General features: G+C 38.2%; 1 protein-coding gene across 3 annotated transcripts in view; it reads right to left on the minus strand.

Moving 5' to 3' along the window:
• tnrc6c1 (trinucleotide repeat containing adaptor 6C1) overlaps positions 1-18,875 on the minus strand; it is a 58,490-nt gene extending 39,615 nt beyond the window's left edge. For all 3 annotated transcript variants that reach the window (XM_079822846.1, XM_079822845.1, XM_079822844.1), the window contains exons 1-3: positions 18,266-18,875; positions 9,422-9,524; positions 8,886-8,907 (exon numbers count right to left, since the gene is read on the minus strand). In XM_079822846.1, the coding sequence (XP_079678972.1) occupies positions 8,886-8,907; positions 9,422-9,484 (85 nt within the window). In that variant the 5' untranslated portion in view covers positions 9,485-9,524; positions 18,266-18,875. The remainder of the gene's footprint in view (positions 1-8,885; positions 8,908-9,421; positions 9,525-18,265) is intronic.
• Between the last annotated feature and the right edge of the window lie 324 nt (positions 18,876-19,199).

Here is a 19,199-nt window from a genome sequence, read left to right on the forward strand (position 1 = left end):
CTGACTGCACAAGACAACAAACATATTCACAAAATCTCTCTATAGGAAGCCAAACATAAAGGAGTCAAAGCAAACCACAGAAAACAACATGTTTTGAAAGCGAAGTTCAAATATACACTCAAATTTTAGGGGTGTGAATCTTCACTGATCACACAATTCAATTCAGTTACGATTATCATGTCAAAGATTCGATTCGATATCACGATGCGGTACATCCTTGATTTTCAGTATTTCTGCACATGGCTACATTTTCGTCAATGAATACAAGCAGTCAGATATATGAACTCTCTTTTTATTTAATCTGCTCCAAGAAAGTACACTTCCTGAATGTAGCAAACAAAACTTAAGTTTGAACACAGCAGACCACAGGAGCATTTAGAACGAATAAACACTAGTAAAAACTAAAAGCGAATGAAAATGTTAAGTAGCTTACTTAAGTTACAATAAAGCTCACACACATACTCATGTACACAAGCTTGCACGCACTTTCATGCTGTAAAAATGTAAAAATAGTGGGTGCTTTTTTTATAACTTGCTTTTGTGTTTTGCCTCCCTCTGCCATTTTATACTAGCGCGACAAGCACGTATGCAACGAATGGCGTCAGAGGCTATAATCGATTAGAATATTCGAATATTCGTTCGATGGGTTGGTTTTCGATTTTTTGTTTTTTTCCTCACGCACACCTTGCATTCCCCTCGAAACGGTTCTCATTCGCGCTTGCATATGTTCACACTATAAAATCTGGCCAAATACAAAACTCTTTTTTTTTTTACAATAATTTTTTAGCCTAGCAGTTTTTAATAGGATGGACAGTTGAATGGGAACCCAACCTCGTTATACTTAAATAAATATATTTGCTTCTTATTGTTCGCTGCAACAGAGTATTCTCTGTCTAGAGCGCACAACTGCATGAGGTTTAAATGGAAGAAGTGCATGCCTGAGCTTGCAGTTTGGGTTAAGCTGCGTTGATTTGACATTGTGGAAAATAGAATAATAGAATCAAAATGTATTAGCCTTTTTACCTTTTAGGGATGTGACGGTGAGAAAATTTTCCCTCACTGTCACATTGCAGTGCTTGTGCACGGAGCGGCTGTGAACGAATGCAGCCGTGCGCAGTTTACTTTCGGTTTGCCAATACGGGGGCGGGTTTCTTGAATTGTGGGTTCATTAGCCTATTTTTGTAAAAGAAAAACACAACAACAAAACAGTACAATGACAAACTCCCTTAAATACGTGCTTTTACATTTTGCTAGCGATCATCTTGTCATTCAGCTCCTCACTCTCGTGATGAATGAAATCTGACTCCTGCTGCAGTTTGGGTACTCTCGTTCGGCTCATGCGGCACATTCAATTTTTAATTGTAGTTAATCTGTTCTCTAACTGAACTATAATATATCAAAACTGGGAAGTAACAGACCTGTGTGTTTTGCATCACTTGTGCAGTGTCCGTTCTCGGAGCATATAAAGGCCAATTTATACTTCTGCGTCGAGTGCACGCAGAAGGTATGGCGTACCATACGCATAGACGCGTTGGATACGCCGTACCCTGACGCCGTACCCTGACGCGCACCTCTCCAAAAATGTAACAACGCGTCAATTCTACGCGGGCCGCAAGCGCTGTGATTGGTCTGCCAGAACCCCTTCCTCAGGTCAATAAATAAATAAAAAATCTGCGATAGGAGTGTGTGTGTGTGTGTGTCCAGAAATGGGATGATAGTTCCTTACGTCTGCTATAACACAATATTTTGTAGTCCAGCGATTCTTTATGGTAGTAAATAAATACATATATCCGCTGAGTATAGTTTATTTATTTTCTCATTAAAACCAAAGATGTTAATCAGTGATTGCATATCAAGAAAAGGGACACATTAGGGTACATTTGGTGAATGAAGTCTCCGCAACAGCAATCGATTGCTCGAGCCACCGCTACTGAAAACAGCGGCCACGAGCACTCTGCATGATTTCACAAACGCATTCCAGCGCCAGATCGCCTTATTTAACTTTACTAATCAACTAGAGATGCTTAATTTGTATTAGATACAACAACTCAAGCTGCAAGAAAAGCCGTTCTCTCACTGCTGCTGATAATCCGACATGAATGTACACATTCTAAGCTGCTTCTTCTTCGGCTGTTGTCTTGATTACACCAACATGCCCGAGGACACTGCCTACTAGCGTCTGCTTCGAATATTCGATGTTGATTAGTACCGAAGCTTCGAAGCTCAAAAAATGGTATTCGGACCAGCCCTAGTAGAAACGGTTCATATCAACCCCCTTACCAAATTTAAACCAATTTAAAAGGAGAATATTAGATTTACACATTAAAAACATAGATTAATTTATATATACAGGATTCCCACAGAATTCCATACTTTTCCAGACTCAAGTTTGGTGCCTGTGTTACTGCCAAGAGACGTTTTAGTAACAATAACAAAACAATTCTAAAAGCAAGTTCGGAGCTTAAAACAACAAAAGCAAATAAAATCCCAAAAAATATGCATGCACCACTAGGCCATGAGTCATCCTTCTGCTCGCTGCTCTGCATGCACACAGTGGGTAGCGGCTGCCCTCTCAGATAGGCTGGGTAAGGGCTTGGGGAGCCGCAGCCTGTACTCAGCTCATAAAGTGGATGCCAAGGTCTCAGGGGATCTAACTCCTCCTTACAAACAGAGGAACTCAAGGACAAACAGCCAGACTGAGTCATTAGCAGTAATTAAGGATGCCCTAACTCTGCAAATATGGCATAGGAAGGTGCTGTAATGAGCAGTTCCTTAAAGCAGAGCAGGTGCTAACTAACAAACAACCCATGTGAGCTATTCAGCCCGACGTAGGTCTGCTGGGTAATACACCCCTCTACAACTGCCCCTGACCGCCATAACAAACAGACTAAAGGCTTGTTCAAACCAAGAATGATAACAATAACGATAACTATCTTACCATCTAAACCAACAGACGACAACTTTCTGTTCATTATAAGTGTGTGCTGTGGTGTGGTTACATCATCTGTCGATTTAAATGCTCACACTCTTTAAAGTCAGGTGGATTCTGATTGACTGTTAATGTTTTTGTCATTCATCAGCTGGAAAAAATCTTCTGAAAGTAAAAATTTTCCTCTGTGTCATTAACACTATTAAAACTTTATAGTTACAGTTATCGTAACATTCCTTGGTATGAAATGGCCCATAAGATGAGGAGGGCTGTCTGAATGACAGTTTCTGATAAAGCTGTCCTGATGTTTAGATGCAAGACAATCTAAAATCAATGACATTCCAATAAAATAGGTCTCATTGAAATATTAAAGATTAATTGACAAAATAACATTTATTTGACAACTCTCAATAACCACAGGATACATTTGATAAGTAAGTATATGAACTACCCAAGACCTGTGTTTCTCTACTAGTTGAGGTACAATTCATAGAAAGTATTAGCCTGTCGAAATTAGCCCCGCCCACAACATTTGAGCTCAGGCAGTTCGGTCTGGACTTGATCCGTAGGAGTAATTATGCCCAAATAGAAACTGTTCACACCAATGAAATTGTCAGGGCGGGCTTTAGAGGATGATGGACAGATGATAAACTGTAACATAATCATCCACGTCATCAAAAGCGCTTGGGTTGAATTTGTTCTAATTCTAAACGGAGAACTTGTTCGTATATGCATTCACCTTTACTATTTCTCTCAGAAATGAAGATCGTGTTGGTAAGTACTCTGTGTATCCTTAAATTCTTTTTTTTACAACACCGGCAAAGATCGTTTACACTCTTCTTTTTCTTCTAACGTTACTTATTCCAGCGTGCGGGCAGACAGGGTTGCCAAGTTTTTACAACAAAACCCGCCCAATTGCTACTCAAAACTAGCCAAAAACAAGCCCAATAGCTTTCCGGTACACTGTAAAAAAAAATCAGGTTTCCAATTGAAAATTTTCAAGTGACCGATCACATCTAAATTTTTTAGTTGGCCAAATTGAATTTCTGTGAATTAAATTGCATCAATTCACAGAAGTTCAATTTGGCCAACTGAAAAATTTAGATGTGATCGGTCACTTGAAAATTTTCAATTGGAGACCTGAATTTTTTGTACAGTGTAGGGTTCTCCGGAAAAATATGGCATTTGGGGGGTAAAATATGTGTTATTTTGGCAGGGCTGCCTGCTAAAATTCGCATTCCTGGGTCTGTATATCACATAATTGGGGTCGCTTCAACCCGCGGACATTGGAAAACTTGGCAACACAGTGCAGTTGAGTTCTGATGACATTTGACAACTAACGTTATGCGTTGCTCTGATTGGTTGTAGGTCTATCCAATTGAGGTCTTTCCTGGTTCGGTTGAAACACGCCCCATAATCACAGCCCAACGGAGCAGTATCAGACTCATATTCTGACTAGAATTGAGTATGACGACATCAGGCTAAGAAAATATGCTTCTAATGGTCCAACTAAAAGTAAATATATGTTATGGGTTTTACTCTACGGAAAAAGTATAATACACACTTGTGGTTAAGAATATGTTGTGTAGTTTACTATCTTTCAAGATTTGAAGACCTGAACAGTGCAAACCTTCTCAAAATATATCAACCATTTCTTAAAAATACTTGCTTACACAAAACTTTATTTCCCAAATAACTGATCAAAACTCCTAGGGATTGAACAGGACCCACTCAATCACATCACATTGGTGTGCCACACAGGTCAGTGGATGGAAGTGGAGATGCGTCATCCATCTTTTTTTTTTTTTACAATCCATGATTGGTACTAGGGCTGGAAATTGCCAAATACCTCTCGATATGATGCATATGTAATGATGCAATACATTGCAATGCATCTCAATATCATTATTTGATTTAAACTGAAACTGACCTATGAAGCGGGCCTGAACACACACAAAAAGTAAATCTCTTTTTTACAGTTAAATGGGTCATAAACGTTCTTTCTAAGGTTGAGATTATGTCAAGGGCAACTAGGCCAAAAGTATATAATAACTAATTAAGACAGAAAGTACCTGTGGCTGAAGTAGAAAAAGTGCCTGAACTGAAACAAGAGCAGAACAACTGAAGAATCTGGTTTAGCACATTCTGATTTAGCAATCAGGTTTAGCAACAATCAGCAGCAAATCTGATTAGTCCATGAGGTTTGTGTCCATGTGTGCACATATGGAAATGAAGTTTAAGAGAATGAGTTAGAAAGTGAAAGGGAAAGAAAGAGATTTGGAGGAAAAAAAGGAGAGGTGAAAGGGGGACGGTTGTTTTTTCAGTCTGGAAATCTTCTGAGGCCTTTGAGCTTCTCTGCGGCCAAAACCAAAACACTTGAGCTGACAGGAAACTTAAGCAGGTTGAGGTTCTCACTCTTTCTTTCACACAGTTCCACTGCTCCCTTCCTCCATTGACACAGACAGCATTTTCCAACTTTTCTGTTATTCTTCTCTCCCTCTCTCTCTCTCTCTCTCGCTCGCTCTCCATTCCACAAAAATACTCTGTCGGTTTGGCAAAAGCACTTCCCTGTGAATCTCTCCAGGTGTGTGTGTGTGTGTGTGTGTGTGTGTGTGTGTGTGTGTGTGTGTGTGTGTGTGTGTGTGTGTGTGTGTGTGTGTGTGTGTGTATTAGGCCCCTCGTGGGCCTCTCTTGAAAAGAGAAAGATGGCCTTACACTCATTACTGCTCACTCAGTACCAGAGCACAGCGCTGCTTCCTCCAGGAGTCTTTTTAGAGATTCATGCCTTAGAGCTCACCTTCACCTTTCTCTAATGATCTTTAGGCGACATCATGCTGAATTTAAAATGACTTTTCAGCAATCACAGAACATAACATATTCAATATACTAGTTACTAAGGTGAGGCATGACAAGCTCATTTTTAATGATTTTTTGTTGTCAGAGAGGTCACATAGTAAGCGATAAGTGAGGTCAACTCCTTTTTCTCTTTACTTAGCTTTAATATTTATAGTGGCAGGGTTTTAAAGGGGACAACTTCTCAGAAAGCATTTTAGCATGCTGAAAGACTAACAAGAGGTTGTGTCGATCCATCAAACTCCAGATTTCAAGACAATAATTGTCAGTCTTTAAATCGCTGTTATTTATGCGTAGGTCTCTGTTTTTATAATGACGGACTATTTTGTGCACTAAAGATTTCATAATTTAGTCATTTTGTTTGATGAATACCTGTCAGTTACCCCACTGAAGAACTGCGATTAGCATCTAAACATCGCTTAAAACACATCTGGCATTTGATGGACATGCCCTAAACCAGCCTAGTTTAAATGGCTTCCTTAAAAGGCACAGCCAACTCCATATGTGACTAAATTATGACATAATTTGCATTTTTGGCTGAAATATCCCTTTAAGACCAACTAGTTGTTACCTTAAACATACAAACCCGAATTACAAGGAAAACCATTTGGGGTGGTTCAAACATCACTTTATCTATTTGTTTGTATCACATTTGTCAGACTATAAAAGATCCATCATACAGACAGTATCTCGGGTAAAGCATTTAGAAGGCTTGGGCATTAAAAGGTCAACATCGATCCAGGAGGGTTACGCTACAATATCACATTCGACTTACCCTTTTCCACAAACAAGCACTTTGGTCTATCTTACTTTACTTTACACAGAATAAATCTAACACACATGTCAAGCCACACAGAAACAGGTCAGCCAATTTCAAGAAGATCTAACAGGCGGAAGGAACAGACATATCCTTATCAGCTGCAGATAATGTGTGTCCTCAGGTACCATAGCCCAAGAGGGGATAAAGAAAGATGTGAAACAAAGCAAAACCAGATTAGGTCTAATTAGCAAAGCTCCGTGAATGCCCCTAGTGCACTCCGATTAAAGAAATAACAGATTCTCAACACTGACTCACGCAGTTTGGATGAACGTGCAAAAGAAAGAGCCTTGCAACTCAATTCTCCAGAATATTTTGCAACGGAAGTTCCCTGAGCACACTAAACCAGCATTCCCTCCTGTGTTAAGTCTGATGTTTCTGAGTTCCAGCATTAGCAGATGCTCTAATGAGATTTATGACCGTCTATCCCTCACATGACATAAGCCCCTCTCCCATCTGCCCCATGACAACCCTCAAAAAGCCCTTTCTGTCATCTAAAATTTATAGCCCCATACCTCAGCCCTCTCAATGAAGACAGCGTGACCTGGCCTTTGGGAGGCGAGGAGACCAGAACCAAACACGTCAGCACATACCTTCCTTTCCTGCACCCACTGTCTCTCTTCCAGTGCTGTCACTCTCACTTCTCCTGTCATTCGAAGATCTGCTGCTTAACACTGATTTAACCAGGACCTACTAACAACCAGACTAAACACAGAACAGATACTTCCACTACAAGAACTTTTATGTCAAGTGGATTTTTTTCAGCTTGTTTCTTTTTGTAAAATTGTATGGCTTTTCTTCATGTCACCATTTAATTGGCTACTTTGAAAATGCAGTGTTATGTACATATTATATTGTTAAATACTTGTCCCAGACACAGATTGTTTATCTAAAAATATGAAAATTCATAATTTGATAATCTACTATGATAATCTACAAAAAGAGCAAAACAAAGAGTAAACATTTTAATATTTATTGTGAAAACTATTTAAGTCTTTACACAAACTACGACGCTCCTTCAGTTGTCATGTCATGTACATAAAAAAATAATAATAAACCGTTTTAAAACATAAAAGCTAACAATTCAATGTTAGCTATGAAGAAGAAAAAAAGTCAGCAATTTTAAATTGTGACTTTCATTTAAAGGGGTCATGAATTGAGAAATCAACTTTCCCTTGAGCTTCTGATATATAAAAGGTCATTTAATATAAGAATATCCTTTAAGTGTCAGAGCTGAAAACTTGCTTGTCAGTCAAAGAAAACCTTTTATTGACAGCTGGCTCAGCAAACGATCAACCTGTGAATGTGCTTCCCTGTGACGTCAGAGTGCAGTGAAACACTGCCTCAACAGAAGAACAACGCCTAATTCTGTAGCCCTGCCCACCAATTCACACATGACATGTAATAGGCAAATAACATAGGCCTACGTGGAGCTAAACCGGATTGAGCTACCGTTGCTGATGCACGTACTTGGCTTGTGTGTGGGTGCGTGTGTGTGTGTGTGTTAGTGATGCACGGTTCGCGGTTATATCCACTGATCGGGCGGGCCAAGTAATAAAAAACCAGGGTAGAAAATAGCCTGTTACTTACTCATTATGATGTTTTTGAATGTAAAAAACACGCAAATGTCATAAGTTGATCTCAGACAGTATACTTTTTTTTTAAAGCCAGTTCATGACCCCTTTAAAATACTTTAAATTACATTTCCTCCCCAGAATTCAACCAAGAAGAATACATTATTTGAGGTATGATGACAAAAAGGATAGAATTCTCCTGATGTATACATGTTCACTGTTAAATACTATTAAAGAAAACAGCAAAAATGTTTTATGCTCACCTTGTTTCTGAATAATTCATTACATTAAGGAATACAATCCTGATTTACTGCAGTGCCAGATAGAGACGCTCAATAACATAAAAATTTCAAATGTTTAAAAAGTGCAAATATCTGAATCTCTCTGAAGTTACGACCAGTCGTGGTTGATTTGTCTGTCTCTATCAACGTTGTGCCGTCTTGTGCCAGTCATTCAATTCACCCACATAAATAACTGCGCAGAATCTGATCAAATGTACTGCATTCCCACATGAAACTACCATTATAGGGGATGGTATTATGTGTGTGTTGATTCTGACAATAGGCACATTACAACTTAAGTTTTGCCACTCTAGAGGTGTTTGAGGAGATGCATGTGGTATGAACATATCTGTATGGAGAAGATCCTTAAAAAAGAAACACTTTTTAACTTCATGCTTTAATAAAGCACTGCAAAGAGAATCATAACTGACCTTTGGTTTTCGGTTCAGCAGCCTGTAAAGAAAGAACAAAAGTAGATTGAGAGATGAACACATTCTAGTGTCTAGTGTACAGGCGCTTTATAACAAGAACGTGTCGCTTATGTAAAAAAGTAAAACCTGTAAAAATTACTAGTGGACCATAAATCCTGGAACACATAAGATGGATTAGAATGGATATCTGCTTCAGTATTATGCTAAATAGAGATCAAGATGGATGTGCTAAATCAATCCAAAGAGCAGTAGGATGTGGCCTGTGTAACATCAGTGAATGTTAGTAAACACACTGACTTTGTAACTCCATGATGATGTCTAAGAAGTGAGCACCATAATATCTATCCGTGTTTCACAGGCAGAATTTCACATTTAACAGGCTGTTGTGAGCTCTAGTCTGTGCTCTACGTTGGTAGAGATGTCTCAGAAGCTTATGACAGACTCAGTAAGGTGTCCGTTAAGCAGCTTTTATAAGGGGGACGCAAGCACAAGATTCTACGTGAAAGCCTGTAGGTCATAGGAAAAGAAGCCCTCACCTTTTTCTGAGCAGCTTCCTTCTTTTTCTTTTCCTCTTGCTTTTTCTTTTTCTTTTCTTCCATCAAATGGTTCTCCTTTTGTGTGACGTGTTTTGTCCCAAGGCTGTGAAAAAGATCAGATGTGAGTTGTTTTGGTCCCAATCTTTAAAACAAAATACAGACCGTAACTCCAATACAGCAACTCCAAAATATATTATAAACAACATTTATAAATGTTGTATTTTAACTGATTAAACTCTAATAGAGCATTTTAAGATAAAATGTTTAGCAAATATGCTTTTTTTTCTAATAGCTAATGATCACATCATAAGACTACCCACAAAACAAAGGGCAACAGTACTAATTGGAATATGATCTAAAATCTAAAAGAACCCAAGTATGCATAATTGTTTACTTTATATACAGTGACTAATTATAAGAAAAAGAACAAACTACATATGTCTGTTGATAAAGAAAGGGAACCTACAAATGTAATCAACTGGCTTTTCACAGTAAAACAAAGTCTGGTTTATCACTAATAAAAAGACATGCTCTCCTTTAGTATTGAGAAAAACACCAACCAGCCCAAAATAGATCAAGTTCTCTCACCATCAGCACATTCATACAGACCAACCTGCCTGAAGACTATAAAGCAGAAATCACTGAATGAAAGCAGCATCAAGTTATTCTAGTTATAAAAATATCCATCTTTGAACAAAGTTCAACCGTATAAGTTAACGGTTATGTTAACAATAGTCAGAAAAGAATGTTAACACGAAATTCACAGGGAAAAGGATGTGCTTGGGATTCAGAGGACCATTTCTTTTAGGAATACAAACATTGACTTTGAACTTCCTTTGTTGTAAACCACCTGTTTTCAGTAAACTCTTGCCTGAGTGGATGAATCAGAGATAAACAAATGTGACATGATCCAGATGCACCAAACGAAGATTGATAGAAGCCTATGAATGCTCTTCTTCTCTAATAATAGTCACTGCATAACTCTTTTAAACTAGAGATGCACAATATATTTGGCGCCATACCGGTGCTCAGCAGATATTGACTGATACCGTTCAAACGTCTTTTTTTCAAAAATATTTCAAAAACATCACGTTCATTAAGGCTAAATTTATTTGATCAAAAATGGAGTAAACCCAGTAATATTGTAAAATATCATAGCAATTTAAAATAACGGATTTCTATTTGAATTTTTTTTAAATGTAATTTTGATGGCAACGCTGAATTTTCAGCATACTCCAGTCTTCAGCGTCACATGATCAGTGTCATTTTGCAGCTATAGTCGGTATTAGCGGTGTTAAACAGTGTTTAAACATCGATTACAATACTTGCCCACCATAGCACCACTGCCACTGACATTTAGCTTTATATAGAAATATAAAAACCATTTAGATCAGTCGATCAATGGACACAACAATTATAAAGTGAAAGTGTCTTACGGTTTGATCTTGTCAGATGACTAAAAGATGTTTGCAGAGGTTTCAAGCATTTGTTTAAGAAAGGGAAAGTTGTAAAGATCTAATGTTAAAGTAAGATCAAAGTAAGTGCAACAAATCCTGAGTGTCATTGACAAATATCTTTTCTTGTGGCTGCACGAATTAAAATTATAATAAATACATGACTTAATTGCTCTATAAAAAGACTGATAATTTAATAACTAGGGCTGTAATCTCCCAGTCGATTATTAGTCGATGCGTTCTGGCTCGACCAAAATTCTGATTGGTCGATTTTTTGCCTCGTTCATTTCATTAGTTTTGCCGCGTTCATTTCATTAGTTTTGCCGCGTTCATTTCATCAGTTTTGCCGCGTTCATTTCATCAGGTGGAAAGCACTTATTGCTAATAGGGGTGTTTTCAGAGCACCCCTGTTTCACAGGTAACAGTCTGTCTTCAGAACCCCCCCCCCCCCTTTTTTTTCACTTCTTTTGGATTAGCCCAACCCACAGGAGAAGAGAGACAGATTGAAGTACGCTACTTTGCAGTAGATTATTTATTTAATTGTAAGAGCGTTTTCCTAGTTAGTCCTCTTCTACCATGTTAACAAAGACATCGGCAGTGTGGCAGCACTTTTTTTAAATAGAAAATGGGAAAAAAGTCGAATGCAAATTTTGCAAGCAACAGTTTGCATATCACAGCTCGACGACAAACATGTCATATCACTTAAAAACGGTAAGATAACTTGTCTGCATTAGGTTGCCCCGTCTGTTTTGAATTGCCCAGTCCCTTTTATTATTGTGCAAACTGCAAATTTATTTCTAGTATTATTTATTGGATTTGGGCACTTTATTCTTTTATTTGGAGCCTAATGCGCGATGTGCTGTGCCCACTGTTTGTATTAGTTTTGAGCCTATGCTTTATTTTTCAGTTATGCACTTTATTTCGTTTCTGCTCTTGATCTGGCTTGTTTAATAAATATTCCTTTTTTATTAAAGTGGACGTGCCTTTTGTGTTTAAGAGTAAAAGCTTTAAGTTAATAGTCTATGTGTGTCTCAACCGCGAAGCTGAGCTGAGCTCCTATGTTCGAGCTGCACAGAGCAGCTGAAATTAGTGTCTGTCAGTTATTATAATACATATGACAAAAACAATTGTCTAAATTATGTTGCATATTCCTCAAAAGTTCTTGTGATGATATGACTAGTTGACAACATAGTACTATATTTTTGGAAATCAAAGGCTATGATATTGCGCAGGTGATGCAACGCTGTCAGAGCCAACAGACTCGTATATGTCAGACTCATTTCAGTGCAAAATAATAAGGTCAAAAACGATTTAATATACTGCAAATAGTCTATTAGTTTATGTTTATTTATATTTCATTTAGGCAGACAACAAGGCTACCAAGTACTGCGCACAGTGCGCAGCTAATTAATTTAACGTTTTTTTTTTCCTAACGTTATTTTTAGTCGAAAATTTCAGGACTTAAGACGACCAAGATTTTCTTTGGTTGATTACAGCCCTATTAATAACACATACATTTTTAAGTGTCAATTTTTTTTTTCATAATGCACATAATTGTGTGACGCATACATTCACTTGTAGCATTTAAAACCATTGTTTTTTTTATTGGTTTTTTTTATTATTATTTATTCAAATATAATGGTATAGAATGTGATACTATTTATTGGTTATCAGCCAAAACATGAAAACAATTATCAGTCTAAATGTCTTAAATGCCTAGGTCCATAAGACCTTCACTTTAGCTTTAACTGTGCACGTGATCATGGGAAGAATTAATGAGATAACATATCGCACACCATAACTGCCTTCACTTTGTTGGTCTCTTCTGTATTTATAAGAGACAGTCCAAGTCAAAGTCAGTATGAAGTACTGTAGGAAATAGCGGTAGGTGGAGGAAGGAGGGGAAATGAGCGAGTTGAAGAGACGGTGGAGATGCAGTGGTAGGGGGCGGGAGGGACTAGACGCTCTCTGGGCACAGAGCCAAAAAATGTCAGCGCTGCAAGACAAACAAGAGAGCTGAGAGCCCTCGGGAACCTGCTGGCTAGCAACAGCAGCCTACAGAGGAAGAAATCTGCAGCCTCTCCATCAGACACAATCAGGCATTAGAAACCCATAACTTCCGAGCCATTTGAGAAGACCAGACATGACATGCCAGTAAACCCCTGGATAACATGAAAATCTCCTTTAGTCACCCAGCCACACTCAACAAATAACAGACAAAAGGCTGGGAGAAAGAACCTTTAGAGTCTGATTTTATTTCCGCGGGCGACTATACAGCGGTGAAAGTGTGGCGTGAAATTCCTGTTTTATGAATTCCAGACCATGTGTAGGACCCTTTTAATCCAGCAGAAGAAAACTTCCTACCAGCCTGAATGCCAATAAAAAAAAAACAGCGAAAGGTGATTTTTCATATGTTCAGTTCCTGGCGGGCAAACAGCCGCTAAAAATAGCTTTTTGGTGGATTAACTCACATAGGAGTCCGATGACTTTCATCTTCCTCCAAAGTCACTAATGAAAGCTCTGTCACAAGCTCTGCTGACAATTTATTGCCCTAATAGATCACACAAATGCCTTCCATAAAGACCCCTGTCATTATACTCAAATCACGTAGGTCTTTCAGCGATTGGACATTTGTCTCAATAAAATGCAAAACATCCAACAGTTCAGCACACTAATGGACTTAGCATAAGAGGAAACTCATGTAACCGGGGACTAAATTGAGAGTGATCAGGTTATTAGTGATGCATCAAGGGAGAAAAAAAAAAGTTGTCAAATTAATTTTACTGAGATTAGTACAAACCCATGGCTTTTCATTCTTCATTCTTTCAGTCTTCAGAAAGCTTCAGGGTACGTTTACATGACAACAATACAAAAAATGGAAAAGCTACATCTGGCCCCTAAAACGCATTGTCGTGTAAATGAACAGCATAAAACGCATAAGTGTTCCGTTTTTAGTTGAAAAAAATTATTACACTAGACCTATGAAACCTTGAAAGGATAGTTCACCCCAACATTTTTATTGTCATTATTTACTCATCCTCGTGTCATTCCAAACTTTCTTTCTAGGTGGAACATATAAGATGAGATTGACTTTTTTTCTATTCAAAGAAAGTCAATGGGGTCCAAAGTTGTTTGAACTTTCTTCAAAATATCTCAATGGCTGAAGTATCCTTTTAAGGCTTGAAGAGACCAAACGTGCCCACAAACTTCACACACGAACACATTCACTGATGCATACTGCACACAAAAATCATAAGCTCCAATCAGACTGGAGAAAAATACTGAACAAAAAAAAAAACACTTTTATTTATCAATAATGCATTATATTAATCAAAGGTGACAGTAAAAACTATTTTATCATTTCAAATAGGCTAAATGCTGTTGTTTTGAGCTTTCTATTCATATAAGAAATCCTGAAAAAAATGTATCATGGTTTGAACAAAAATATCAAGCAGTGTTTTCAACATTGATAATAAAAAAAAAATTCTTGAGCAGCAAATCATCATATTAGAATGATTTCTGAAGGATCATGCGACTGAAGACTGAAGTAATGGCTGCTAGAAATTCTGCTTTGCCAACACAGAAATTAAAACAAATTATAAATATATGAACATATATATGATCTTTTTGATCAAATAAATGCAGCCTTGGTGAGCATTTTTCAACAACAACAAAAGAGAATCTTACAAACCCAAGCCTCTGTAGAGTAGTGTATAAAAGCACAAGATATATAGTTAAGGCACTTTGTAGCAAGCACACTATAAGTCTAGCTTTGTTTTCGGTCTGTAAAATCGTCAATATTAACTACTTTTTGGAAAACAAAAACACTGATTGTGTGGAGTCTAAACACATTTAGCTCCTAAACTCTGGAATAGTCTTCCTGATATTGTTCGAGGTTCAGACTCGCTGTCCCAGTTTAAAACTACATTAAAGACGCATCTCTTTAGCCAAGCATTCACATTATAAATAAGTTTTATACTACAGTTAAATCGCACCAACAGCATTAATATTCTGAACAGCGGCTATACTAATTATTTCCCATCTGCTTTTCTGTTGTTATCTCGGGACACTAGTCCCGAGGTAACTAGTTCGTCAGCTCCAGTTTGTATCCAGCCTCTCATGGAGACTTCAGATGCCCCTGTGATGAGACGACTCGACGCCTGTGAAGAGACGACTCAACGCCAGCGTTGTTATGGCCTAAAATAATACATGATTGATGACTTATTCTAACATTTTTCTTTAACATTCTCTTTCTAACATTTTTCAATGTACATTTATGAAATGCACTTTCTGTGAAGCTGCTTTGAAACTATGTGTATTGTGAAAAGCGCTATACAAATAAATTTGAATTGAATTGAATTTCAACTGTTCAGGGAGACTGTCATCACGGCCTATGATTTATCTGTGCCAGTCTATTATTGTGCTATTCACCCATTTCAGATTTACACACCCCTAAAAAACACAAATTGTGGCTCGCTTTAAATATCAGTCAGAGGGTCTTTTCCTGTCTAAGAGGGCAGTTCTTGGCCAGAATAATACGCTAATATTCTGAATACCATGGAAAATGAATTTCAGATAAACTATCAAATAACTGTTACTTTCAGCACCTCACAATTGCTCTAGAACAGAGCGTTATAGACTCCATTTCTCAGCCCTATGTGTTTTTAAAATGTATGATATTAAGACATCCTCCTGATAGGCTTGATGAACAGGAAGGACTAAACTCCTATTTTGCAGGCAACCAAGCAGGTGAAATGTGGCATTCTACGAATAAAACATGCCTTTCAAAAGGTTAATGCATTCAGATAACTGCTACACTGTGTCTCAGAGAGGCAAACTTGCCCTTGAAAGACTCATCTGAATGGCCCTTTGGCCTGAGGTTTTCAACCAATCAAAAAAGAATGTAAAGCTTATACCAAAAACACATCCTGAAGGTTCAAAAACTCAGCCTCCTTACATCAGAACTGCATGAATGGAGAAAAACATTACGACAGCTTTTCATACGTGGATAAAGTCTCAAGAGACTTAATAATCTCAATCCTAGAGGCTTAAGTTACGAAGGTATCAAATAAATATCAGTGGGACACCGCTCCAGTCACAATCTTCAGAGATCAGCATAAATCTAACTTTGGGAATGACAGCTGTTGGTTAGTGTCTTCTGTCCAAACAAATGAACAGATTGTGCTATTGATGATGAACCAGGTTGATTCAAGGCATTAACGTTGACAAGACACCACTGCACAGTGCAAAACAAAACGCATAGCAAAACACTTAAAAACGTTTCAAAGAGGCACAGAAAGGATTGTGGGAAATAATAGGACATAATCCCTCAGCTATAAAACCTAGCATTAAGTCTGATACCAGTGACTGTGGAGCTCAGATGGGAGTCTCTATTTGAGATTAGAATACAGATGCTAAACTGATACATGTGCCAACAATGCCATATCATCAAGTGTAGAAAATAGCAACATAGTTGCATGCAGATATAAAAAAAAAGAAAATAAAACACACACACAAAAAAACCCAGAAAATGACAGTTGTTTGCACTCACAGGATATGAGGCAAAGAGATAAACACCTGCATGTAACGCTGCCATCACAGTACTTTGTTTAGGAAAAAATGGCCATGATTTTACTTCAACAAAACTCTCTACTATTGTATTTGGACAGAGAAGTTGTCGAATCAAACATTTTACTATTAGTTATACTTTCTTTCATTCATTTTCTTATTTTATTTTTATTTACAGAAACCAATTAATCCTAACATTGATCGAACTATGGACATTACAAGCAATCAATGGTTTTATCTGTGGTTACTATGGTCTTGCTCAAATGCCACAGTTACAATCAGGAACTAAGAATCAAGAACCAGACTCGGCAACAATGATTCCACTTCAATAACCAACAGCTACAAATGACCAAACATGAAGCCACATGGAGCAAATCCCAAGCCACAGTAATGCTGGTAAGGCTTTATAAGAACAAGCTGAGAGGGGCAATGTGACCTAAGCTTTATGGTAATCTGAGCATTAAGTGGCCTCTTTTTGTCTGACCCTTTTTCACTCCAGGAGAACACAGTCCTTTTCAAAGGTCTCTGACAGGGGGACCCTGACCCTGTGAGGGGAGCAGAAACTCTCCCTGCCAAATTAGCAACTGCACCACCACCACAGGAACAGTCATGGGGACGTTTGACATTGGCGCTGTCCTCAGTACTGTTATCCTGCACAGCCAAAAGCAATTCAAAGCACTTACGAAATTTTACCATGGTAACCATAGTGTCACTCTAAATATGGGTTGTAGCTGCTGCTACTACAACAAAACGATGGTAATTTGCTAGTACTCTTCTTTAAAAAAAGGAAAATAAATAGTGACAGAAAGATTACGATGTTTGAATAATATTTATTATGAATTTACAGATTTCAAAGTAGTATCAACAACGCACTAACTGACATTTTGACAAGCCTATCACCAATTTTAGTAAACAAATAGTTACTCTCAACTAAGGTAAACATGATTTCGCCGACACAACCTCTAGTATTCTCCCCAAGATAAAAAAAAAATAGAAAACACAAACAATTAGAAGATTCAACAGTATTTCGTTATAAACTGAAATTGTTTCGTTTCATTTGAGGAATCTGAATCTTTCAGTCATTATCAAAATGACAGAGCCTCGAGGAGACAGTGAATGAAAGAGCTTCAACCAGAAATAAGAGCAGCTCTTCGCGCGATATTTCTTATCCAAAACCCCATGAAAATATAAACACCACCGCGGTTCTTTCTTCATCGCCCAGGGTGAACGTCATTGCAGAAAGACTGCAACATGGTTCTCCATAAACAAACAAACAAACAAACAAACAAACAAAACTAGCGAGTTGCTTTCCTAGACAACATTTTATCATCAAAACGACGTGATGGGACTCCCAGTAAATACTAGACACATGTATTTACACAACACACCACGTTTACACAAGTAAACGCAACGGGCAAATCACAAAATTGGTCACATTGCTAGACATTAAGAATACGTATGACTCTTAAATACGACTGGAATCCGATAAGAAAGGGGGCTTATATCGCATATCTGTTTAGAAATTGGGCCAATGTTGATGTTTGGGGGAGTAAACATTTGCACACGAAAGCTATTTCTAACCATCAAAACAGAAAAGGCCGTGCGTGCTGTTAAATACCCTTATCGTCAAGCGTTTGAACACAGTATGCATGGTTTTAGTGATTTCACTAATTCTGCGTCCCTCTCAATGTCACTCAGTGTCTGTCAGAAACAAAATAGCCCAAAAGAAAATCCTAAAATGACGCAATATCACTGTATAACAAAAAATATCACACCCCGCCCACCTAAAATGTATAACCGTTTAAAAAATGTCTGTTCTTACCTTTATTTTGCACACGGAGCAACTGCTGTCTGCTGTTCAGATGTGATGCATCAGCTGCATGGTGAAGGAGGATGTTGTCGATACCCGTACTGACACAGATCGGATATTATTCAGTCGCAGTCAGGACAGGACACTCGCTCTTGCAGTGAGCTGCAATGGCGAGCCTGACTTTCCAGTTGAGGAATTCAACTCTCAAATATGCAGGGGAATTTATCCAGAAAAAAATGCCAGTGCAAACAGTGAAAATGACAATTTTGCACGTCAGCAAGAAAACTTAAGGTAGATCAGCTTTAACATTACGACGCTTTTTTTTAGGAGCAGCTACACACGCGTGCACCCACACAGACGCGCGCACACTGGCAGTTTGAGCTTTTGTATGCTTTTGGGTGTATATAAAGTGCGTAAAGGGAAATATGTCAGCATGCCTTCAGTTCGCTAATTCGTATGTAAACGAGTCCACACGAGTAAATGTCCCGATGCTCAGAAGGTAGGGGAATTCCAATGCATCCATTTAAAATTATACTGCACTGACGTGAAGCGTTCACTGGGTTTTCGTCTGTGGCGCTCCAGCAGCCATTTTGTTGAAACTGACAACAGCGGCTCAAGTCTCAGCAGAGTAAAACAGGAAGTGCCCCCATTCCCCAGCGGCAGGTCACGTGACTTCAACTAACAAACAATCCAACCCCTATGTTAAAATTTCGCTCCACCTTTATTGTTGCCATGACAACAAGGGTCGAGGAACTACCTCCCTCCCCCAACAGCACAGACTGACGTAGCCTACATTAAGCTATTCCTTAGTGTTTCTCTCATTTGATTTATCATTAAGCGGGCTTTCGCAGCAATACCTAAAATACATAAAACCATAGTTGTTCAATAGAGCTCTTGCATCCATTTTAGTTAACGTACCGCATCAAATATATATATATATATATAT

The sequence above is a fragment of the Gobio gobio genome (genome assembly GCF_949357685.1).
Source record: "Gobio gobio genome assembly, chromosome: 1".
Classification (NCBI taxonomy): domain Eukaryota; kingdom Metazoa; phylum Chordata; class Actinopteri; order Cypriniformes; family Gobionidae; genus Gobio; species Gobio gobio.